The 25,683-nt window shown below is 41.1% G+C and overlaps 2 protein-coding genes across 10 annotated transcripts in view; both read left to right on the forward strand.

Annotated features, from left to right (window-relative positions):
• LOC117765128 (DENN domain-containing protein 2D-like) overlaps positions 1 to 8,544 on the forward strand; it is a 35,020-nt gene extending 26,476 nt beyond the window's left edge. For 4 of the 6 annotated variants that reach the window (XM_034591421.1, XM_034591424.1, XM_034591423.1 and 1 more), the window contains 6 exons: positions 1,046 to 1,194; positions 1,943 to 2,114; positions 2,216 to 2,263; positions 3,665 to 3,746; positions 3,826 to 4,068; positions 5,700 to 6,011. In XM_034591421.1, the coding sequence (XP_034447312.1) occupies positions 1,046 to 1,194; positions 1,943 to 2,114; positions 2,216 to 2,263; positions 3,665 to 3,746; positions 3,826 to 4,068; positions 5,700 to 5,767 (762 nt within the window). In that variant the 3' untranslated portion in view covers positions 5,768 to 6,011. Of the gene's footprint in view, positions 1 to 1,045; positions 1,195 to 1,942; positions 2,115 to 2,215; positions 2,325 to 3,664; positions 3,749 to 3,825; positions 4,069 to 5,699; positions 6,012 to 8,533 lie in introns of those variants that run through there. The other 2 variants (XM_034591422.1, XM_034591426.1) reach the window with 2 other exon arrangements.
• On the forward strand, positions 7,486 to 17,989 carry LOC117765121 (targeting protein for Xklp2-like). 4 transcript variants are annotated; one of them, XM_034591411.1, is made up of 16 exons: positions 7,486 to 7,538; positions 7,948 to 8,070; positions 8,380 to 8,511; positions 8,691 to 8,814; positions 9,197 to 9,274; positions 9,438 to 9,554; positions 9,758 to 9,867; positions 10,026 to 10,174; positions 10,390 to 10,700; positions 14,261 to 14,480; positions 14,625 to 14,720; positions 16,162 to 16,335; positions 16,420 to 16,566; positions 16,647 to 16,758; positions 17,199 to 17,365; positions 17,696 to 17,989. In XM_034591411.1, the coding sequence occupies exons 2-16, from the start codon at positions 7,962 to 7,964 to the stop codon at positions 17,804 to 17,806; spliced, it is 2,157 nt and encodes a 718-aa protein (XP_034447302.1). In that variant the 5' UTR covers positions 7,486 to 7,538; positions 7,948 to 7,961; the 3' UTR covers positions 17,807 to 17,989. The 4 variants fall into 4 exon arrangements, with proteins under 4 accessions (XP_034447302.1, XP_034447304.1, XP_034447303.1 ...); XM_034591412.1 differs by lacking the exon at positions 7,486 to 7,538 and adding an exon at positions 7,554 to 7,821; XM_034591410.1 differs by lacking the exon at positions 7,486 to 7,538 and adding an exon at positions 7,798 to 7,821 and having other exon boundaries at positions 9,432 to 9,554.
• The last annotated feature ends 7,694 nt before the right edge of the window (positions 17,990 to 25,683 follow it).

The raw sequence follows: 25,683 nt of genomic DNA on the forward strand, positions 1-25,683 counted from the left end.
TCTAGGCCACAAATTGGTAAAATCTTTTCTCACAGCTACACGAGATTCATTCAGTCCCTCCTGACTCTGCTTGCTTTCTACCTCTCTTTCTCTCACTCGCTCATGCCCACACAGACACACACACACACACACACACACACACACACACACACACACACACACACACACACACACACACACACACACACACACACACACACACACACACATAGTGACAGTGTTTTAGAGCATAGGACAAGATGGTGAATACCCCTTGTACGTTTGAAGGTCTTCCGCATTAGTTTAGTGTTAAGTTACCAACCACGAGCAGATGTTAGTGATCACCAGCAGATATAAGTGACTACCAGTGGATGTTAGGAGAGTATCATGAGTTGTGTACCTAAGCATCATTGGGCGTTTCCTCTTTTTAATCACAAGGCCCCCTTTGCTGAGGCAGGCCCACCAGAGGCGGATCAGACCTGGGTGTGTGTCGCTAACATCCTGGGGCCCAGTAAGGGTCTTTCATCCTGATCCATACAGTCTCCTTTATTTCTTTTATATACCTGACAGTGGACATTACAATAAAACTCCTGTAGCCAACTTTCATTGGGTGGAACACATTTGTAAAATCTGATATTTGCAAACACACGTGTTGGGTTTTTTTTTAGCATTAAAAACTACCATTTTTGTGCTTATAGAGCAGGGAAGTGAGATCTGATCACAAGTGGTCACAGGAGACATATTCAGGATGTATGTTAATGCCAGACATGAACACACGTGCTGAACACTGACCACTTGTGGTCAGATCTGTCAGGACAGATGTAAATACCAGTTCTTCTGAACAAAGCCTCTGGTTCATGATGGCAGTGATGCTGCTGCTGTCATCATGTACAGTACATTCACGTAAAGTGGATGTAATAAATCCTGAAAAGCACTGAAACTAACCAACATTTATCACTTTATCTCAACAAGGCTATAGTGACTTTAGACCGAGGTGCAGTAACAGTCTGAAAAGACTGCTGCTACCACTGTTGACGTATTTGTGACAGTTTTCACTCTCCATCAGATCATCAGTCTGACGCGTCCACTGGATTCATGGCTGGAACATGTGAACTTTGCCACACTTTTCGACTGCCTGACAGATGATGAGGTGTTACTGGTGTTCGCTGCCGCTGTCCTGGAGAGACGGATCATTTTCATCGCGGATGAACTGGGGTATTACATACTTACCTGGACACTCACCTACTAAACAAAAGAAGTGTGGAACATGCTTTTCAACATGAACACCTTTTGTTTCTTTAACAGCGTCTTTAAAGGTCCAGTGTGTATGATTTAGGTGAAAGGGATCTATTGGCTGAAATTTAATATAAAATAATCCTATTGATATATAAGTATAATCAACTAAACTGTACAAATAGTTGTTTTCTTTACCCTAGAACGGGCCCTTTGTATTTAATTACTTTATATCAGGAGCGGGTCCTCTCTACAGAGGCCACCATGTTTTTTACAGTAGCCCAGACTGGACAAACTAAACACCTTTTGAGTTTTTATGACAACTGAAGGTTACCACAGGTTCTCTTTTTGTTTGGAAGGGGGGAGGGGAGGGGTATTCAGCTGCAACATGTAACTTCACCCCTAGATTTCACCAAATCCTACACACTGAACCTTTAAGAAAACCTTTTTATGGATCGAATCAGTGTTGGTGTCATCAAAGTATATCATCTAAGAAAGTTCCCAAAATACTTGGAAATGGAATTAGAGACTCCCAATCTATTGGTCTGCAGAAAATTCATTTGTTTGAATTTTGATTTTGATATAAAACCTATGCACCTCATAGAAAGCCTAAACTCTGCAGCTGAAACCTTAGGAAATATTGAAATTTTTACTATCAATCAGATTGGTTCATCAAATCCAGTCTATTTGCTCATAATCAGCTCTGATGTTGACTCTCATCTCTCTGCAGCACATTATCCCAAGTCATTCATGCAGTAGCAGCACTCCTTTACCCCTTCACCTGGCAGCACACCTTGATCTCCATTGTTCCTGAGATCCTGATTGATGTAGTGATGGCACCCACCCCCTATCTGCTGGGAGTCCAGAAGCGCCTGCTGGACCAGGCCATCGACCAGAGTGATGTGAGTTACCATTACTTAAACTGTACAAAGGCAGGAGTGGCATTACTTGTGAATTCAAGAGCGACGTCCTCATTCTGTCCCGTTCCTCTTCTGTGACACAGCTGATGGTCGACTTGTCTGAGGATAAAAAGAAGACCTTCCTTTTTTTGGTGAGTGCTTTGTTAACTGAACTGTATTGAATCTTTTCGTTGAATATTAGTTAAAATTTGTGTAAATAACACTAATGGCAGTTGATGCAGAAAAGGCTTTCGACTGACTTGAATGGTCTAAACTAGAGGTACAGCTCAAGGATGCCCTTTATCACGTTCCTTGTTTGCATTGGAAATTGAACCATTTGCTGAAAAAAGTTTACCTTAAGGATTCATTTAAAAGGTTTATTCCAGCTATATCTATTGCCTCACCAAACCCTTTCTTTAAACAAATGAACTCACTCCTTTCCTAATTTATCTGGTGTAACAAAGCTCACAGATTAAAGAGGAAACTATTACATTACCCTCAAAAGGAGGGAGGCTTAAACCTCTTCAACCTGGAGTTTTACAGTTTAACTCAAATGTTTCAATCATTTACAATGCAAATGAGGAACAATGGATAGAGATGGAAAATCAATTAGCTGCAGCCTAATAGCTTTCTACTAGCTCTTTTTTCCAAGCAAAAAGGTAAATCAGTAAATGTTGTAATTAGTAGTAAATTAAATGCTGTGAAAAAAAAATACTATCCCAACCAAATAAGTATTTGGAATAATTCTAAGTTAAAAATGCTGCCCTCAGAGCCACTCTCTTATACATTCAAAAAGACTTGGGAAGACATGGAGGGATAGATTGCAAAGAATTTGTAAATGTAAATTTATATATTTATACCATGGATTTATCTATTTCCAAATGTTGGATATGTTAGATACCCAACAGGATGGCAAATTATTATAATATTTTTTTTGTTTTTAATAAGCTCATATTGCCGATCTTAAAAAACAAGAAAGCACCAACATTTCATTAATGGAAACCATTAATGAAATATTACTTGAATATAGCGAGGACAATGTCGGAGAAAAGCAACCAAGAAAAACGTTTGTGTGTGTGTGTGTGTGTGTGTGTGTGTGTGTGTGTGTGTGTGTGTGTGTGTGTGTGTGTGTGTGTGTGTGTGTGTGTGTGTGTGTGTGTGTGTGTGTGTGTGTGTGTGTGTGTGTGTGTGTGTGTGTGTGTGTGTTCCGCGAGCCAACATGTAATAGACAAAAAGCAGAGGGGACACTGCTGCCCACACTTGATCAAGAAAAGAGACAGAATCTCAGTCCTGCCTCTTCTTTAATTTCTCGTCCTCTCTGCCAGATTCAAAAGAAAGAACATATTAACCATCTACTAATAGAAGGAGTTGGAACCTGCATGGCCACGTGTGTGTGTGTGTGTGTGTGTGTGTGTGTGTGTGAGAGAGAAAAAATATTACCTGTGAACATAACTGTATGCAAATGTATAATTTGTGGTTGAGTAACTCAAATAACGTTAAATCTTAAAATTTGATTTCTTGAAGTGTAACATTGTAAAACCCTCCTTTACCAGACTGGGGATGAAGCCTCTATTCTGCCCCCAAAGCTCCAAACAGAAATACTAGAGGCACTAAGTAAAAGACAAGAAGCATCAAGTGAGTAAACACAAAAAGAGACAGTGACGAGGAGAAACATAGCTCCATCATCACAAATGTTTTCTGTTCTTTCTCTCAGCGGTGGAGGAGCTGAACCGAGTGGTGTCGGAAGCCTTCCTGCATTTCTTTGTGAAAACAGTCGGCCATTACGCCTCATATGTGAAATACCGTCACGGGGCGCAGGGAGTGTTTGAAAAGAGAAGCTTCTACAAGGCCATTGAGCCCAAGACCACTCGACACTTTGTCAAGAAGTTCCTCCAGACACAGATGTTTGACCTGTTTATCCAGGAGGTGGAGCAGCAGCAGCCTGGGCCGCAGCAAGGTGAGGACTGTGAAGACATCACACACAAATGAGCCAAGTTAAAGATAAGCCTGTGGCTGAGGGGTAGATCGGTCATCCTCCAACCTGAAGGTGGACGGTTCGATCCGAAGTGTCCTTGGGCAAGTTGCTGAACCCCGAATGGCCCCTCATTGAAAAAAGTGCTATCCATAGATGCACTGCATGAATGGGTGAATGGCAAAACTGTACTGTTAAGGGCTTTGAGTGGTCATCAAGACTAGAAAAGCGCTATATAAATACAGACCATTTACCATAAGATAAAACTTTATTGATCCCACACGGGGGAACTTCACAGTGAGAATGAGACAGACCAGACAGCCAGATTCCTTGTGGGACTGCAGTTTGATATCTATGTGAGAAGCGGACTTCAGTGAACTCACATCACATTCACACTGCAGCTCAAAGAGTTCCTTTTTTTATTAAATATGCAATATAATCAATAATTATGCAACATAATCTGTGGCAGTTTTGGGAGTGCCCATGCACACGCACGGACGTCTCTCTCAGATGCAACAGATTCCAAGTGACAGGTACACAGACTAAAGGGTGACAGACAAGTTCTCCTATGAGAGAAAGAACCGCAGCCTTGAGTCTGGAAAGATGGATTCTGGCTTGTGTTGAATCCAGCTGCCTCACATGGTTACAAAACAGCATTTCTCTTTTGAACTGCATACTCTGTCACTCTCCACACCTAAACATGGGCGACAATATTTAACAGTCGGTCATTACCTGTAAGTTATAAGTCAGGTCAACTTAACTAGTGCAATGATGTGATTTGTTTAATAGAGATTTCTAATTGATTTCAGGTAAATTGATTAAAATTCCTACGCCATTCATATTTAATGAAAGCTAATTTGAGAATTTAGAAGTCTGAGATATTCTAACATACATCTACACATTTACCAAATAAACACACTGCAGCTAGGAATGTTATGTTTTATTTCCCTTGCCATATAGCTGCATGCATTTATGAATCTTAGTAATATTTATTAATGTTATAATAGTTCATAATACTATTATCAAAATTACTTCTAATGTTGTTGTATATCGTTCCATCAATGATTTCCTACAACACACATTTGTCTAATTCCCCTTCTGCCTTATATTGCTTTATTGTTTGATTTTATACACAATGAATGTTAATTGGTTCATGGTGGAGATAGAATGCGACCTCACCCTTTAGACATTAGGTGACACAATTAAACAATGCAAATTCACTCCTTCTCCAAAAGGGATGACCACAGTGTGACTGCCCCCAGGGACATGTCCGTCCCCCTTAGGAGGAAAACAGTGGTCCGAAAAAGACTCACTTCACCTTTTTAATCACACACTTCACTTCTTTTACTTCAACCTAGGTCTTTTTTTTACTTTTACTCAACTTTTTACTCTTCTTTGACACTTAGTTATCATAGCGTATTTTATCTTAAGTGTCTCACCGTTCATCTATAGAATTACCTTTAATTATGTGCGTTTAAGTTACTTTCCTGCGCAATATTACATTTTTCTTTAAGCCAAATCACAGCCAGCTGATAAGAAGAACTTGAAAAATATCTGCTGTTGAACACTTTTTTCCCCCGGTGCACTAATTCATGCTTTTGTCCTCTGTCCTGCAGGAATATTCCACAAAAAGATCCTAGAATACGAAGAAAAGAAGAAAAGGGACAAAGCAAGGAAACACTAACTTTCAGCCGGGGCTTTTGGTGTATATAATAGAGTACATAGGAAAAGATGTGAATGATGTCCTGTGTCAGTTTGGTTTTAAATATGTATGCAATGTGTGAATTACTGTATGGCTAGCTTGCTGCTACTCTGTCAAACACTGGCAGAATGAGGGAGTTGAGTTCCAGGTGTTGATTCTTGGCCTGCGGCCTGTGCCAATGAGCAGGAAAATCATTTCAAATAAAGACTAGTTTTTCATGTCCACATACCTGCATTCTCTGATTTCTTAACAAGTATAGCCCTCATTTCTCTTTGTTGGTTTCTATTTATATGTCTGTCCATATCTGTCTGTTTTCTTGCTTAATGCAATTTTATGTTGTTATAATGTTATGCAGGAATTAACTTCAAAGCAGATTTAATCTACATGATCTCAAAAAAGCTGAATGAAATACTATTGGCAACCCACTGGTTTGTGAACTGCTGTTTGAAGCATGGGTGCAGTCTAATAGTGAAGGTTCCTAAATGAGGGAATGACCTGAGGTAACAAACAAACAAGGCACAAAAGTTTAAACTAACAATTTAGTAGCACCTAAATGACACTTACTTATAGCACATTGTAGTTTGGCTTTTTTTGAAGAAATTATATATATATATACTTTCTTGATTCTTGTTGTTATAGTTTGTACCCTCATGGTTGAAAGCACTTATTGGAAGTCGCTTTGGATAAAAGCATCAGTTAAATGAAATGTAATGTAATGTAATTCATGTTTTCTTGATCAAATAATTCCATCTCAGGTTGAGGGAAAAAAGAAAGAATCATGTACAAATAATGTGAAATAAGGAAACAAAACTCCAAACCCCAACAAAATAAATAAATATCGATATTGGATAATAATTATGAAAAGTAAAAAATAGGGATAGCTCACATTAGTTTAATAATATCTACTAATTAAAGCAGCTTAAGGGCATTCTTGTGTTTGACAAATTTAAATTATTTAAATCAAATCTTTATTAGCTCATTCTTCCAGTGGATTAAACTGGTTTTGGTTTTTGAAATATCTTCATTTCTGTACACACAATTTCCCCAACATCAGCAGACTGTTAAGGAGAAATAACAAGACCCTGTTTTCAACAACAACAAAATATGTGATTGTCGACTGTCATGGAAGTTAGTTAAATCTTCCTGGACTGAATCCTTACTGGACTGAAGCCTCTGTTATTTTAGGAGGAAGTGGGAATTAATTATTATCTTAACTTCTTCAGCTCCAAAGTCCTCGAGAACTTTTCACTGGGGAAGGATACATCTTTTTATTGGACATAGGATTTTTTATTCTTTATATTTTGTAGAGTGTTTTTAGTTGTTGCTGAGTGTGTTATGTGCCTGATACCTTGCTGCACAGGAGTTCCCCAGTTTGAGATCAATAAAGCCTGTCTGTCGATCAATCAAATGTTATCTATCTAGACATAATTCCGGCGAGGAGATTAGGTGACACTAAAATTAACAGTACATTTATGAGTGGTAAAGATGTGATTGGTAATGAAGCAGTAATTATTTAATATCCTCAGTATCAGCAGGGAGGACATAGAGTATAATACTTTAATTATTTTATTACTTATAATTGTATTATTCCAATCACACTCCAGTCCAGAAGGTGGCGGCGGTCCACCAATACGATATTGAGAGGAAGAAGAAGAGATGGCGGCGAGTAGAAGAAAAGCTCGTTAGCCATTGGTTGATTTGAAAGGGCGGTCAGGTGACGTCACAATTTGAACGCTCAGAGAAAACAGTGTCGGTAAGTTCCAACGCTTCTTCCATATTGAGTGAAACGTCACAAACTGAGGATTCAAGCTGAACTCTGATCAAATGACTGAATCGATACTGAACGTGTGAGAGTCTTTGGTTCATTTAACGACCTGACGCTTCTGAAGCAGCTCATGTTGAAGCTTAGCTAGCGTTAGCCATTCGCTTCCTCCATAACAGGAACCCAATGGAGACTACAGCTCACCCGGAGAAACTGTCTCCGGAGACATTCACTGACTGAACGTTCCGATCATTTATTCTTAAAGATAAACCAGGTTCTCTGTTATCTGTCCCGCTTCGGTCCTGTTCTTAACTCAGCTCAGACGGTTGTCATGTGTAAACTGCTGGTTAAACACATGTTGATGCGTTAAACTGACTTTGATGTCTCATGTTTTCTAAAGCTTCGTGTTGAATAATGGCGGAAAGCGACTGTGGCTCCGCTGACCGATACGAGTTCGATGCTCCGTCCCACGTCGTCGACTTGAAGGAGCTGGAGAATAACGACGGTGATGATCAGTGGTTCGGTGAGTCTCAGTGGGACTGCACTTTAACATTGACCTCCTCAGACGGTAGGAAACACTTGTTGGACCTTTGTTGACCAGCCGAACGCTGTTTTCCTCTGTGTCCAGTCCTGATGAGCAACCCTGGTTCTACATGTTGTTAAAATACAAACACTCTAAAGTTAATCTTAGTGCAGACAGTTTCTCTCTCTTGTTCCCACGCACCCAGGCTCTGAAACTGATGGTGCAGACAGCCTGTATGAAAGAATAACCAGTATGTAGGTTAAACACCTGTTTGAGTTCACATCTACTTCCTGTGTGTCTCACCTGCAGAACAACAGGTCGGGGGAGCAGAGGGTCGCCTTACTACACCTTTAAGACCTGACTGGCCCTTTATGAGAAGCAATTCACCCAACCTGCCCAAAGTCATCGTGATTCCTCAAGTCAACACGGATGTAGACAGCGGTTAGTTAACTTTGCATTATAGCCAAGTACAAAGGATGCACTCCTTATTTTCTGTTAAGCTACTTTAAGGTGGTTTTAAAAGATTGCTTGGTCCTAGTGTGCGTTCCTCTGGTCTTCTGTAATTCAGTGTCCTCATGACTTGGTCAATGTGAATCCATGTGGACTGATCAATGTTCCAGGTCCTGGCACATCCACATCTCCACCTCCAAACCTTGTCACATCGTGGGGAGCTGAAACTGCGACTCGGGCTAATGGCCGACCAAAGAGGAGGACGGCGAATCAACCCCCTGCCCAGCCAAGCAGGTGCAATTCTTGTGATGCTACACATGCACTACAGTGTGATTGAAGTGTGCTGCCACAAGCTGCACAGTACAACACATGAAACTGCTGCTGAAGTCTGCAGCTTTATTCTTGCACGCTCTTGAGGCTTCAGATAATACATTTGTATTAGCATCAAATGGCAACACTGAATTAAACATGTGACAAAGTGCACAAGCACAGAGGCCAAAGGTTTCATGTTCTGCTTGTTTGTGCTTTGTTTAAAGTTGTATTGACACTCAGTCCCATACAGAGGAAATAGTAAATGCACAATCAGGTGTTTGGGGAACTTGAGATTAAGTTGTTAGCATCTCTGTACTTTTGATGTAATTCAAATTTTAATCTTTTATTTTTTTCCTCATTTTAGGATTTCAAAACGTAAAGTGACAACAACCGGTTCAGCTCCAACACAGTCGGCTGCAACACCATCAAAGAAATCCAAACCGTAAGTGTCATGATTGTCCTTTCATCCCAAGACATTTATAGATTCAGTACTTATAGTTCTTACATGTTTACAAATGATTGTGATGCCTTGTCGGCTCCCCCACTTTGTATCCCCTTTTTGGTTGTGTTTCATTCAAGTTTTCTACTGCGGCTGTTTGTTTTAGGAGTCCTGTTGCCAGACCAGCTCGAAAATCCAGTAGTGTCCTCCGCAGAAGTGGACAGACAAATTCCAGGACTGCACCTAAGACTGGGACAGTAGCTTCCAAAACTGGGAAGACAGAGTAAGAAGACTTATACTCTTATATATATGTTAATCTGCCTTTAACTACATGCAGAATCTGTCTGGATGGTTTTGTCTACTCCAAAACAGAAGTCTGTAGAAAAGTATAATGAGATCAACTCCTCTCAATCTTAATAGTATTGAATGTATAGAAGTGGAGATTTGACTTTAAATGAGACAGATGTTTGCTGATGTGTTAAACAGGCTGTGCAGCTCTGAAGAACAGGAGCTGGAGCGCATCAGGAACCTCCAGAAGGAAGTGGCTCTGCACCGCAGACAGAACGAGGCCAGCTACAAAGCTGCTCTGGCTGGCAGTGAGTGGATATTAGTGACTGACTTTGTGTGGCTGCAGTTAATTCAGTTCAATGTGCTGAACAACGAGCTGTTAGTTGGTACCATTTGAATATGACTGTTAAATGGGATCAAGGTTCACTTTGCTTCTTGAAGGAAATCTGTGTCACTGTTATTTCAGATCCACCCCCGAAGAAGGTGGTCCTGTCCATGACTGTGCCTAAAGAATTCAATTTCACCACAGACAACCGCATTAAGGCGACTACTTCATCCAGTACAGCAGATAAAGAAGTGGACTTCATCAGTCAGCTTCGCAAACATTCCTCCCCAGTAAGTTCTTCATCTGATCAACCTGATCCAAATTCTGAATATACTCAGATTTTGTTGCCTTAATTGTGTTCAGCTCATCCTGTCTCTATAGAAGTAGAGTTCAGTTCTTTATTGAGCAGTAATATGATGGTCTGAAAGCAAACAAATGAGACATAATAAAAACAGACATTAAGAAACTTTCTTACGATTCTCTGTTCCTTTTTTATTTTTTAAAGGTAAAGGCCATGAAAGGTGCCACTATACCCAAACCCTTCAACCTGTCGAGGGGCAACAAGAGAAAGGTGGAGGGGTCAGGAGCCTATGTGCCCATGGCTCAGCAGATTGAGCAGTACCAAAAACGAACCCCTGACCGCTACCATCTGCGTAGTCGCCAGAGTCAAGAGAGAGGGCCACATCCAGTGAAGGGCGACCAGCTGAAGCTCACCCAACCTCATACCCCACACCTGATGACCCGCCAGAGGAGCCGGCCCACCACTGTGAAGAGCAGTGCTGAGCTGGAGGCTGAAGAGGTGGACCAACTTCACAAGTAAGAGCCTGTTCTTCAGCACACCATCACGTCTTTGTCACTTTCTTAAACTGGTGGTTAGACCTGCTCTCTGGAGCCTTCAGCCAAATGTGCACTAAATGCGAGAAGTCACACTAGAGCTGCTTTCAGACATGAATTCAACTCCAGAGATTCTCCACACTTAGTCCTGAAGATGGCCATGTTTGAACGCAAATGTCAGACTTTCTCCACCTGGCCCCCGGATATTAAGTCCGTGGAAATTGAGGTGAATTTGATGTGAGAACCCCTGCTTGATGATGATGAACAAAAATAAAACAAATATGCCTCAGTGAAAAAGGGGTGTCATAAACATAGAAGACACCAATGAAAAGGTCTAGAGAGTTTGTGGTGATGAGAGCTCACACCGGTGTCTGTGTGTTATCAAGAAATTCATATGATCTCCGCAGCAGAATGAACATGACTTCCTGTCTGCTGCACCCGGCCGCACCACCTCTCGCCTGAATAATGTGAAGGATTTGTTGCTGTTGTGAACCTCCCGCTGTGTTGTGCATGTGTGAAAAGCAAACTGCGGGTAAAGTCCGGACCCATCTCTCCCGACTATATCCACAGGTTATGTCTGAAAATGGCTTAGGAAACGTGGCAACCTGTGAAAGCATTTTAAAAACGTGGGAACTGTATGAAAAGATGAATTAATTTAGATGGATCAAAGCGCCATGGCTCAGTAATTTATTAGTCCCTCCGCTTCCTCCTCCAGAGGGTCATGGTCAGTATATATTATGAGCAAACAGTGTTATAACTGTAAATGTTGCCTGCTGTAAATGAATCGTTATAATCTTATTTGCTGTCATAGCTCTGAGACACAGATGCCTGGACTGACATAACATAACCTTATGACAGTGGACTGATCAATGGCTCTGCTTTTGTTGCATCAAGGACTCAGTGATGATATCTCGGCATCGACCCAAATACTTTGTGCAGGTGTTGATGACATTAGAAAATTTGCCCATTTCAATCTTTTGCAATTCAACAATGGTATTATTTTTATGTTGGGGATAGAATACTGTTAAGATGAATATGGAATTAGAAAAGAGTTTTATAACAATATGAGAACCATTTCTGTTAAGGGAGATATGACCTGTCAAACTTAAGAGTCCCCACTAAAAGTCGAGGGTTGTTAGCCCATATCTTCCTTTTAATTAGGAGAAGCATGATGTTCCATTTTTCTCATGTGACTAAATCAACATGAAAAATGTCATTAATATCTGTGACGGTGCAAAAGAAAAGTGACAGAATGACTCATTAACATAAAATACATTTTGAGCTGCTGACATACACTACCGTTCAAAAGTTTGGGGTCACTTAGAAATTTCCTTATTTTTCAAAGAAAAGCACTGTTTTTTTCAATGAAGATAACATTAAATTAATCAGAAATACACTTTATACATTGTTAATGTGGTAAATGACTATTCTAGGTGGAAACGTCTGGTTTTTAATGAAATATCTACATAGGTGTATAGAGGCCCATTTCCAGCAACTATCACTCCAGTGTTCTAATGGTACATTGTGTTTGCTAATCGCCTTAGAAGACTAATGGATGATTAGAAAACCCTTGAAAACCCTTGTGCAATTATGTTAGCACAGCTGAAAACTGTTTTGCTGGTGAGAGAAGCTATAAAACTGGCCTTCCTTTGAGCTAGTTGAGTATCTGGAGCATCACATTTGTGGGTTCGATTATACTCTCAAAATGGCCAGAAAAAGAGAACTTTCATGTGAAACTCGCCAGTCTATTCTTGTTCTTAGAAATGAAGGCTATTCCATGCGAGAAATTGCGAAGAAACTGAAAATTTCCTACAACGGTGTGTACTACTCCCTTCAGAGAACAGCACAAACGGGCTCTAACCAGAGTAGAAAGAGAAGTGGGAGGCCCCGGTGCACAACTCAGCAAGAAGACAAGTATATTAGAGTCTCTAGTTTGAGAAATAGACGCCTCACAGGTCCTCAACTGGCAGCTTCTTTAAATGGTACCCGCAAAACGCCAGTGTCAACGTCTACAGTGAAGAGGCGACTCCGGGATGCTGGCCTTCTAGGCAGAGTGGCAAAGAAAAAGCCATATCTGAGACAGGCCAATAAAAAGAAAAGATTGATATGGGCAAAAGAACACAGACATTGGACAGAGGAAGATTGGAAAAAAGTGTTATGGACAGACGAATCAAAGTTTGAGGTGTTTGGATCACACAGAAGAACATTTGTGAGACGCAGAACAGGTGAAAAGATGCTGGAAGAGTGCCTGACGCCATCTGTCAAGCATGGTGGAGGTAATGTGATGGTCTGGGGCTGCTTTGGTGCTGGTAAAGTGGGAGATTTGTACAAGGTAAAAGGGATTTTAAATAAGGAAGGCTTTCACTCCATTTTGCAATGCCATGCCATACCCTGTGGACAGCGCTTGATTGGAGCCAATTTCCTCCTACAACAGGACAATGACCCAAAGCACACCTCCAAATTATGCAAGAACTATTTAGGGAAGAAGCAGGCAGCTGGTATGCTGTCTGTAATGGAGTGGCCAGCGCAGTCACCAGATCTCAACCCCATTGAGCTGTTGTGGGAGCAGCTTGACCGTATGGTACGCAAGAAGTGCCCATCAAGCCAATCCAACTTGTGGGAGGGGCTTCAGGAAGCGTGGGGTGAAATTTCTACAGATTACCTCAACAAATTAACAGCTAGAATGCCAAAGGTCTGCAATGCTGTAATTGCTGCAAATGGAGCATTCTTTGACGAAAGCAAAGTTTGAAGAACAAAATTAATATTTCAAATAAAAATCATTATTTCTAACCTTGTCAATGTCTTGACTATATTTTCTATTCATTTTGCAACTCATTTGATAAATAAAAGTGTGAGTTTTCATGGAAAACACGAAATTGTCTGGGTGACCCCAAACTTTTGAATGGTAGTGTAAATCCTACAACTTATTCCAGAAAGAGAAAAGTCCATCAGAGCAGCAGTGAGGACAAAATGTGAAAACTAGTACATGAAGTGCTTAACACCAAAACTGGTGTCTCTGGCTCTACTGGGGGTGCTTGCACTGGATGAGCAGGCTTAACACGCTCGCACCCTGAGACTCATCAACTCAGTACATGGCTCAAAATCAATGTCGTGCTGCCTTAAATGTGTGGTTGGACTCAAGGTGCAACTCTACTGGCAACTGCGCGCATTTACTACTCTTGTCACTTAAAGCACTGTCAGACTTTTCACTTGACACTGCTGCTCAGATGCTAACTATGCACGCTGAACCCCAACTTGTATCAAAACACAGGCGCTGTTTCGTCGGTGCGTGATGAAGACATCAAGGTAAGGTAGATAAATACAAAGCTCTTTCTTTTCACCACATGAGTGTGGCTGCAATCTAATAACTATCAAAGTTCAAGCTACAAATACTGAGCTGACACCCTGTCTTAAAGTGTCTGACGGGCTCAGGCTTTATTTAATGTCTAACACTGATGGTGTTTCAAGTTTATTATCAATTGGAAAGTGCATCATTGAGTTTCATGGGCCATTAATTAATCAATCTTATGTTCTAATCCCAGGTTTAAATTCAAGGCTCTGGAGCTAAACAGGAAACTACTGGAAGGTGCAGAGCATTTGAAGAAGCCAGCCGTGAAGGAACCCACAGTACCTGAAGGCTTTGAGCTGCAGATTGAAAAAAGGCTCCAGGAGAGACAGATTTCCAAGAAGTCTGAGGAAGAAGAGAGGCCACATACCTTTAAATCCCAGCCTCTGCCCAAAAGGATCCTGGAAGGAGTCGTGGTGAGTTTGAAACTTGCTGCTGACACTTCTATGTCAGATACAGGCTTCACATTAAACTTGCTGGGTTCTTGTTCTGACAACATGAAGCTTTAAAGGTTCTTCCCATAAATAAATGTAGTAAAGTCGATTTCCTTCTCTCAACAGGGAGTGCCAGAAAGGAAAGTTCTGCATCCAACTGTTCCAGAGTCTCCAGCTTTTGCTCTGAAGAAGAGGGTTCGTGTGGATCGCAAGGTCGAGGAAGTAAGGACACATTTGTTTGTCTTGTATGGAAAGCAACTTTAACATTTATTCGCTTTACTGGATATTCACCAAGAATATTTCACATATCCACAATAACCAGGACAAATGTTGTGCATGTGTGTTGGGCAGGACATTTTTCAGCATGCATGTGTCCACTATTCCAGGGCTTTCTACAAAGATGCAGTTGGGAGAAGTAGTCAGTTGGGTGGGTCTGAGGGGAGATAATTCTAGTTCAGATGTTCATAAAATGTAGTTTATCTCAAGTAACCAGACAGAGTTTCTGCAGGTCATGAAAAAGTCTCAAATTAAAATGAAGGGCAATATTAAATAACATTTTATTGATAGTACCAAATCATCATATACATTATCTCAAGGCACTTTACATAGTAAGGTCGATACCTCAAAAAGTATACAGAAACCCAACAGTTCCCACGATGAGCAGCATCTTGGCAACAGGAAAGAAAAAACTCGTTAACTGGAAGAAATCTCTAGAACCAGACTCAATGTGGGCGGTCATCTGCCTCGACAGGTTGGGGTGAGCAGAGAAAAGGGAGAGGTGTAAGAGGGAGGGGTACAGAGAAGAGGAGCAGTTGTGCAATCATCAGACTGGTTGTTATAATGGAAATGGTAAGTGAGATATTTATATAATAATAATTGTTGTCGTCTGAATCCTGCAGCTCTGGAATCAGGCACACGTGCAGAAAAAGAGAGGGAAAAATACATATTGACATTAAGTAAAATAAATGGAGTGACAGAGAGAGAACTGCTCAGTGCATGATGGTCCAATATTTCTCTGTAGGTATTCAATTTGAAGATGAAGTGTTTCAACACCTGTTGGGAAAGAATCATAGCAAATCATCTTTATTAAGTGTCACTTTAGTGTGACTAGATGTGATGCGTCAGATAATGATGTCATATATTGTAATATTGCATTAACTCTTGCAATCAATACGATTAGCAATGCAATCTACACCTGATTTGGATTAACCAATCATTCATCATGACCTCTTGGGTCGCTGACACAATAAGGAGCACTTATAACCCTAAAGCATCAAACTGTAATCTTCAGGTCTGCAGATAATATGCTGCATAGAGTAGTTCCCAGCACTTGGCAAGTACATTGTAGATGTTTGAATCTGTTTAGGTTCAGAAATGTGAAAGTAGATATTTAATAAACGGTCTCTCCAACTGGAGAATTCTCTAGCTGCTTTTTTTCTTTTACTGACTTGACTTTAAAAGTGGTTGAACAAAACGCCATCACCTTCTGCTCTCAGTCATTTAAAACATATTTTCAGTGTTTTTTGTTCTTAATAGATGCAAATTAAAATCCAACTGATCAAAGTAATTGATATTAATCAATGCTTGCAGCATCAACTGTGACAAACTCCTCCCCCTGCTCAGACCCCTGTAAATGACCTAAACCTGCTTTTGTGTCTTGTAGGTAAAACAGCCGTCACCAATCAAGCCCCCCCCAGTGCCTCACTTTGGCCTCCCCTTCCAGCCGCGGCTCCCAGAGCACCACCATGTGGAGGTCTGTCCTTTCTCCTTTGACGAGAGGGAGCGAGAGAGGAGGGCAATGAAAGAAAAGAGGCTGGAGGAGAAGAGGAATGAAGAGGTGAGTCTCACTTCCTCAGCCGCTGTGTCTTTATGCTGGATGTCTTAGAGCCAGTTTTCAATCACTGTCCTCTGAACGTTTCAGGTCCCTCAGTTCAAGGCCCAGCCGCTGCCAGACTTTGAGTCTGTGCTTCTCCCTGAAAAGAAGAAGCTGGAGGTCACAAAGCCGGAGCCCTTCAGACTTCTCCTGGATGAACGTGGTTCTGTGAAGAACAGTCGCTGGGAGCAGATGGTATGATGGATCTGCCTCTGAACGCACACAAGCACCTTTTATTCTTCACAACATTCACACACGATCTCTGTGCCTTGTAGGTGAAAGAAGAGCAGAAGCAACAGGAGGAAGCAGCAACATTCAAAGCCAGACCCAACACCGTCACTCATAAAGAACCTTTCCTGCCCAAAAAGCCAGAGCGAGCTGCAGCAGGTAGGACTGACATTTCATTTTCTCCTCTTCACCAGGAGCCTGATGAAGCTACATGTAGAGTTTCCACTGGACTCTGTTCCCATCAGGTGGAGTGATGGTCTCACAGGAGCTGAGTCAGTTCTTTACTGAAGACACAACCTCTGTTTTTTTACTCCAACTGATCTGTGTGAGTTTTATTATCTGATCAGTGGAAACATTATAGTTCAAACGAAATTGGAAGTTTTTAACAGTTTGTATCAGTATTGGAAAATATTGTTGATCGCAGCTTCATGCTTAAGGCCTGATTATAATTTGATCACATGATCAGGTATTGAACGTTGTCTGACGGTGAAGCAGCTGCAGCCTTCTGCTCCGAGTCTCCTTCACTATTGTGAACTCACTGTGCTCCTGTCGTCGTGACGATATCTGTCACTGCTCTTAAGTCACTCACTCTTCCACAGCTGTGGAGAACTTTGAGCTGTCAACAGAGCGACGCGCCCGGGAGCGCCAGGAGTACGAGCGACTGGTCAGCGAGAAGGAGGCTCTTAGTGAGCTCATGGAGGAGGAGCAGAGACAAGAGGAGGAGCAGCAACAAAAAGAGGAGATCACCAGGCTGCGGCAAGAACAGGTCACTTTCAAACACGACACCGTTCATTGTGAGAGGAGATGAGGGAAAATACTATGAGACAACAGTGTAGCTGTATATTTAACCTGTAATGAAAATTATGATATATTATCTACATAATGTTAAAAGAGCAGTTGAGAATCCATTGTTATCTTACCAATGTGCGACTAATTTGTTAATAGATTCAACATGTTTTTAAAATCAGTTGCATGGACGAGCCTCAGCATTAAAACCAATTAGCAGTTTGAATGTTGTGTTTTTACAAAATGACTTGTATGGGCTGTATCAGATGGTCTGTGTGTGTGACACTCTTCCTCTGCATCTCCTCTGCAGGTTCACAAGGCTCAGCCCGTCAAACACTACAAACCTGTTCTGGTTAAGAAGAGTGACGTTCCTCTCACGGTCCCTCACACTCCAAAGTTCTCTGATCGTTTCCGCCTGTGATCAAAACTTATTTCTGTTGGAAATGTTTGAAAAACCGTTGAAGCAGTTTTTTTTTTTTTATCTCCTTCCTGTTCAGCTTTAGATTTTAACGACATGCTGTATATAATCTTCTTGCTACATTAACTCTTAATAAAAGTCAACAAAATTAGTCACGTTTAATGAACATGTGTATTACCTGCATAATACCAGTCAACTTCAGCTTTAAACCAGTGGCGGTTCCTCTCCAATTTCTTGGAGGCAAATTTGTTTTGATGACAGATGAGTTTGTTTTTTAACGTTTTTTTAATCAATCCAATTTTATTTGTATAGCCCATATTCACAAATATATAGTAAGGAAAAATACCACAAAAAACCTATTAACAGAGGGGAAAAAAACCTAAAACCTCAGACAGTCCCATGTGAGGGATCCCTCTCCCAGGACGGACGGAGGTGCAATAGTTTCCACATGCTCTACAATGACTGAAATAGCCACAATCTAATCCCTGTGTGTAAGATTTAGGTGAACGGGATCTATTGGCTGAAATTGAATATAAAATAATCTTAGTGATGTTTTCATTTGTGCGTTTTACCTACATTGTACAAATGGTTGTTTTCTTTACCAGATAATAGGACCCTTATATTTAAATTAGTGCTGTTAATCGATTAAAAAAGTTAATCATGTCAATAGGCTGTGATTAATCATACAATTAAAATACTACTATTTACAAGTAGGGTGTTTGAATAAAGAAATGTATAACAAACTGGTTAGGGCTTTTTTAAAACTTTATTTTACATCTCAGCCAATTAGAATATCTTAATTCACTGAGCAACAACACCCATAAAATGCAAACTTAATTAGCAGACAACCACATCAAGTACAAAAATAACTGCTTGCCTGTAAATAATTTGTAAAACGACATTTTACCCACATGAATTTTACATTGAGTAGGCTTAAGGTTTAAAAAGAAAATGAATGCCATGGTGTCTTTGAAGAGACAAAGTAAACAGTCCCTTTTCAAACTCTACAATGAATAACATTACTTGATACTTGTGAACTTGTGTCAAATGACTCCAGTCATTAAGTCTTCCTTTGCTTTGAACCTGCTCATCACGGACACCTGTGTGCCGCTGAACGTTCAGCTCTGCTGTGTTTGCAGGACTGTTTGACATGTCCGACTATTTTACGTCACTTGGCTAATGCACCATCAAACCCGCTGTCACGGAGAGACCCTGTGATCGTCCGCTGTATAATGTGCGCTACACAAGGCATATGCTCGAATGGTAGACTCCCTGCTGCCGCTACCATATTCCGAGCACTATCTGTTCCAATAGTGATGACCCTGTCCGTTATCCCCCCACGTCAAGAAACTGGCGAGCGCATGCTTCGGCGAAATGCCTTTCCTCTGTTTTCACTACACCTAACGCAAACGAGTGCAGCTGCCAATTATCATCTATGAGATGAGCTGTTATGCCGAGGTAGTTATGGTTGCTGACTGATGTCCAGTGGTCTCCTGTCAGTGCAACAAATGAAGCTCGTGCCAGCTGCTCCACTTTCGTTGCCTTTTCACTTCCATAGAGTTCATGGATTCTTGTGACAATAGTTCCCCTCGAAGGCGTTTTGTAGGATGAGTCCCCTGAGGCGATCTGGATAATGTCTCGAAGCCCCTTGTCTTCAACTATGTTGATGGGTCTGCAGTCTATTGCGACCCATTTAGCGATAGCATTAGTTAGCTTAGTTGTTGTCGTTTTGTTGACAGAGCCGGCTCTGCTGCACTCCGCCAGTGTAGCTTGAGGAGCACGGCTTGATCTCGTCTCGGTGTTAGCGTCTGTGTTAGCAAAGATGTGCTTTCCACGAAGATGGTACTTCAGACTCGTTGTACTACGGTGGAAAGACAGTTCATCGCTGCAGTATGTACACACAACTTTGGTTTGATCTAAACTCCCATTCCGAAGCTTTTTAAATCTAAATTTGCCGTTAAGCACACCGGGGTCCGTCTCTTCACTCATCACTTCACTACTTCTTCACCCACAGGCAGGTAAACATCCGCGCTGGAGGACTACGGCAGGAAATAGTGGTCAGACTTGGTGATGTGATTAATTTGCGTTAAAAAAAACAAAAACGCGTTAAGGTTTCCAGATTAATCGCACGCGTTAACAGCCTTAGTATAAATCCAATCCTAATATACATTATCTCAAGACACTTGACATAGAGGGTCTTTAAAGGACCTTCAAATGAGAGAGAAACACAGCAGTTCCCACAATGAGCAAACCCTTTAGTGACTGGAGAGAGGAAACTCCATCATTAACTCCAACCCCAAATCAGAAGAAGTTGGGAAGGTGGTAACAGTCTGGATGGTCCTTTTCATCTTTGGTCTGGAGTACACAGCGTCCATTTCTTCCAAAAAAGACCTGAAATAGTGACTCGTCTGACCACAGTACACGTTTCCACTGTGCTATGGTCCATCCCAGATGCCTTCCAGTCCAGAGAAGTCAACAGCGCTTCTGGATAGGTAAACATAAGGCTTTCTTTTGACACAGTAAAGTTTTAACTGGCATTTGTGGATGTAACTACGTATTGTAGTGCTTGACTAAGGTTTGCCAAAGTAATCCTGAGCCCATGTGGTTCTATTGCTTCTAGATAAATGAGGGTTCTTGATGCAGTGTCGTCTGAGGGATCAGAGAGCACGGTTAGTCAGCTTAGGCTTGCGCCCTTGTCCTTTACGCACTGAAATTCCTCCAGATTCCTTGAATCTTTTAATTATGTTATGCACCGTAGAGGATGAAATATCCAAATCCAGTCCTATCCTTCTTTGAGGAACACTATATTTAAACATTTCAGTAATTTTCTCAGTTGACAAACTGGCGATCCTCGGCCCATCTTTGCTCCTAAAGGACTGGGCCTTTCCTGGATGCTGCTTTTGTACCAAGTCATGATTACAATCACCTGTTGACATCACCTATTTCAAATCACATCATTTTTTAATCATTCTCCCTGATAACTAGCCCTAAATTGCCCCCGTCCCAACTTTTTGGGGAATGTGTTGCAGGCCTGAATGGCAGGAATGGATGTATATTTAACCCTTTAACCATTTAATATCTAACCCTAACCCAGATGTAAATGTTTCTAAAGATAGCAGCAACATAATAAATAATAATAATTATAAATTGTTGTTGTTGTTGTCTGAATCCTGCAGCTGTAGAGTAAGAGTTACCTGCAGAGAGAGGAAGAGACTATGAAAAAACAAAGTTAGTGACATATAGTTAAATAAATAAATGTGGGGGCAGAGAGACAGAAAGAAGGGGAGAAGTGCTCAGTGCATGATGGGAGTTCCCCCAGCAGTCTAGACCAGAGGTCTTCAACAGGGGGTCCGCGAACCCTAGGGGGTCCGCGGAGGTACTGCAGGGGGGTCGCGGCATTTTTCGTTGATTAGACAATTTTTTATATTTTTTTAATTTAAATTTTTTTCTCCAACCAATTTTTTTCCCACAAATTTAAATGTCTTTAAATACACATTAACATGCATCCAACATATTGTAGCGAACGGATAAATGGAGGAAGTGGAAGACGTTATCTTTCAGTCAGCAATGCACACACTGCAGCTCCTATACCTTGCACATGTTTAAAATAACAACATGAATATATGAACCTGTGTATTATTTGAATAGCTTAGTATTGAATTCACAATAACAGGGTAGCTATGTTTATACATGGCACTAGGCCCATTTTAATATAAAACACAATTTTATACAATATATATAGTAGGGGGTCCCTGCTCCATCTCTCCACCAGTTTGGGGGTCCTTGGCCTGAAAAACGTTGAAGACCCCTGTTCTAGATTTAACCGGAAGCCAGTGTAGTGAAGCTAATACTGGAGAAATGTGGTCTCTTTTCCTGGTTCTTGTCAGGACACGTGCTGCAGCATTTTGGACAAGCTGCAGAGTCTTTAACGACTTACTGCTGGAGCCTGATAATAAGGAATTACAATAATCAAGTCTGGATGGAACAAAGGCGTGGATTAGTTTTTCTGCATCTTTTTGAGAAAGGACATTTTTGAGATGTTATGCAAGTGAGAGAAGGCGGTCCTAGAAATTAGTTTTAAGTGAAGCAAGCTACATCACATAATTACTGATCCCTTATGTGCCTGCAGGCAGCCTTAGATCCTCAGGTGGAGCCCTGCCGGCTGTTCCAAAGTCAAGGTTGAAAAACGAAAGGTGACCGTGCTTTTGGCATCAGGGCCCCTCGGCTTTGGAACGGATTACCTGACGAGATAAGGGTCGCAGAGTCAGTGACTTCTTTTAAATCACTTCTTAAAACCTACTTTTATAGACTTGCTTTCATGTGATACTGTGATTTTATCGTTTTCTTTTCACCTTTTATTTTACTTGTTCACTTGTTAGGGCCCGAGCACCTCCGGTGGGAGGCCCTATTGTATTTCGAAGGATTTGTATTTCCCTTTTGGGGCTTTTTCAGGGCCTAGACATGCTCAAATTGTTACCAAAGTTTGCAGGGAATTCAAAACCCCAAAAAGTAATTGTATTCAGGAGTAATTTGAAATGGGCGTGGAAAAATGGCTCAACAGCGCCATCTAAGGAAAAGCCCCTCAGTTAGCTTTCACCGATCTTCACAAAAATCGTAGCCCAGGTGTATCATGACCAGACAAACAAAAAAGGTCGGGGTGCAATTGGAAAAAAGCTACAGTAAGCCCGCCATTTTGACTTTAGTGGCCATATTGGCCATTTTCCACATTTTTACTTTGACGAACTTGTCCCAGGGCTTTCATCTGATCAACTTCAAATTGAGATGAGTGTCATCACAACAAGACGGAGATCAAAACTAACTCAAAGATCGATTTTTCATCACACGGTGTGACCGTGGCGTGGCATCAAAGTTTGATTACACGCCATCAAAACACGAGGTTCTGTATCTCGGACATACATGGTCCAATCGACTCCAAACTAGACATGTAAGACAAGAGTCCCGGCCTGATGACATCTACACAGAAATCTTGACTTAAAATCACAGCGCCCCCTGGTGGAAACAAGAAATGTCTTGTTTTTGGAACGTCTTACACTTGGAGGTATTCCTCCTCACCCACTGCTCGCAGCCATGTCAAACTGTGTCAAATGGGTCTCCAGACATTGATAATGAAGGCATAACATTACTGTGACTTTTCGTCAAACGCCATAATAGTGGCGTGGCGTCAAAGTTCATCAACTCGCCGTGACACACGAAATTACTATAACTTCGGTGTTGGAGGTTCAACCTCCCTCAAACTACATTTGTGTAACAACAGCCGCCCCCCCTCCCCCCCCCCCCTGCAGACATTCAGATGGTTTTAAGGAATGGGCGTGGCAAAATAACTGACTAGCGCCCCCTCGGTGCTTGCGAGGTTGCATTTAGGCCATGAATTGTCCTTTTTCCATTTTGCCGTGGAATATGGGCTGCCACATATGGAGTGGTGTATGCTGGAAGCCTGTCCACATCCTCCGCTGCAACAAGGTCGGAGTCTGGATAGAGGTTAGGGACGGCTGGAGCTGCTGCCTGCGCCCTCTGCAGCGGTAGCAGCGGAGTGTCCGACTGGTCATCAGGCTGCACCACTGCTGGCTGTGGTTGTTCTCTTGGTGGAGCTGAGTCCAGATCAGGGTGTAGTCGGAGACACTGAGACTTGGAGATTAGTTCAGTCCCTGATATTCACTTCAGTTAAACAACATTCATACGCTCCCCAATCCAGCACATTGCAGTTTAGTTTTGAGTTGCTATAACTGATTTAAACTCAGACTTCCCATGCTCGGAAAAACCACAGTCATCCTCTCTATTCTTAAACCTATTTTCTCAAATAGGTTGTCTCCGCAGTTGTGAACCCGACTCTTATTTTTTATCAATTTAAACTCTGGTAATGTAATTATTTTTCCATCTTTAAATCTAAATGTGGATGCTTAGGATACTGAATACCTGGCCAATAGAATGTAGAAACCTTAAAGGTTTAGTGTGTAGAATGTACAGGCAGCATAATGTTCCCCATGTGTTCAGTGTGAACCTGCTCTTCAGCTTTTAGTTAGTTACTGGTTGGTACATATGCCACTACTGATATTTCTGTGAAGAGCTCGTATTGTTCCGGTTTTAACTTCTTGGCTTGTGCGATGCTGCGCTAAATCAACTTGCAACACAATCAGAATCAGATTTAGTGTCACTTCTATTATATTCACTCAGCATACACAGGAATGATGACGAAGAAAATGCCTTTCTCCACAGATCAGTCATACATAGTAAAAACTGACATTTTGAAAAAAGCAATAGAAAACAGGACTCAGAAGTCATTTGTATTTGGAGTTGACAAAGTGCTTTGTTAAATATATGCTTAATACAAACCATAAAACAAAATCGCAGATCTCAACTTTGGTGCTGACACAGATCAGACAGTGACATTCATCACTTCTCCAAAGGAAAAATATGTGAATTTTATTCACAATTTATCTTAAGTCATTTGTTTTTCAACTGCAGAACAAATCCCTGACAATGCACAAAGTATTATACAATGGACATGAAGGGTAACGTATTGCATAAGGAACTAAGTGAAGCAGTTTATTAGGTACACCAAGCTAAAACTAATACAATCCAACACCAACAGCCCTAACACATGTCCTACCTTCATGAAATGTACAATATTTATATAATATATGGCATTTTGTATGGGACTGCATTAGTTCCACTCAGTGTACCTAGGCATTGGTTATTAAATTAGGCATTGCTGTATTTCAAATAAACACATTTTCAAGGTACAACTGGAATTGAAGATCTCTCACCTAAGATGGAGCACAAAAATAAGGGAGCATCAAAATTCTATGATTATATTTATATACATTTCCAAAGTTGGAGGGCCTTAAAATATGTTGGGAAAGGGACTTTGATCATGTGATCCCAGAAGATCACTGTAAAAAAACTTCTTTGTGTCATGGTATTGTCATAGATTAAACAGAGTATTTTGGACTGATTACCGCCATCTACTGAGTTGGTGCACCGTTCCTAGAGGTACTGCAATACAAGGTCGATCCAAGTGGAATCAAGATTCAAGAGTTTAATGTCAAATGCACAACAATTACATTAAGCAGTCGCTGGCAATGAAATGCTTGGGTCACAGGCTCTCTTATAGCAATGCTCCGAATATTACAAGCAAAACAATATTGAATAAAACAGAATATCAAAAATTAAAAATAGAAAATAAAATATATATATCTAAATATATATATACACCTAAAGAAAAAAAACAATAGTGCAATTATGTGCAATAGTGCAAATATGCTAAGGTGCTGGTTTAGTGGAGTTATTGCAGATTGGAGGAGTTTAAAAGTCTTATGGCTTGGGGGATGAAACTGTCTCTGAGCCTGGTGGTGCGGGCCCGGATGCTGCGGTGCCGTCGGCCAGACGGCAGCAGGCAAAACAGTTTATGGTTTCCTTTGATCTATTAGTCACATCATAGTCCTTTAACCCCCTTTGTTTGAATTTCTTAAACCTCCTTTGCTTCAATTCCTTTAACCCCCTTTGCTTCAATTCCTTTAAACTCCTTTGCTTCAATTCCCTTTCTATTCTTTAAAGATGCTCTTTATCTCAGAAAAATAAGAAGTGAAGAATCAGTCTGCACTAACCAGCGAATTGGTAGAACAAAGAAGATAAGAGATTTTTCATGAGAATTTGGAAAACACATCTTGAACAGCGAAAATAACAATTCGTAACACATATTGAAACAAACAACAGTCGCAATGGAGATCACTCGGAGAGTGAAACAAATGGATATAAAGGTAGAGACTGTCCGCCCGTACTTCGAGTCCTTTTTTACGAAGATCACTGCAGAGCAGTGGGAGCTGTTGAAGTCATGCAAACCGGATGAAGCTACAACATTT

Source organism: Hippoglossus hippoglossus, chromosome 7, assembly GCF_009819705.1.
Source record: "Hippoglossus hippoglossus isolate fHipHip1 chromosome 7, fHipHip1.pri, whole genome shotgun sequence".
Taxonomy (NCBI): Eukaryota; Metazoa; Chordata; class Actinopteri; order Pleuronectiformes; family Pleuronectidae; genus Hippoglossus; species Hippoglossus hippoglossus.

Excerpts from the sequence above, each read along its gene's own strand:
- LOC117765121 (XM_034591410.1), top strand. The coding sequence starts at position 7,962 with ATGGCGGAAAGCGACTGTGGCTCCGCTGACCGATACGAGTTCGATGCT. Across the intron at positions 9,868-10,025 it reads CAAAGCTGCTCTGGCTGGCA|ATCCACCCCCGAAGAAGGTG; the intron begins GTGAGTGGATAT and ends CTGTTATTTCAG. Across the intron at positions 10,175-10,389 it reads TTCGCAAACATTCCTCCCCA|GTAAAGGCCATGAAAGGTGC; the intron begins GTAAGTTCTTCA and ends TATTTTTTAAAG.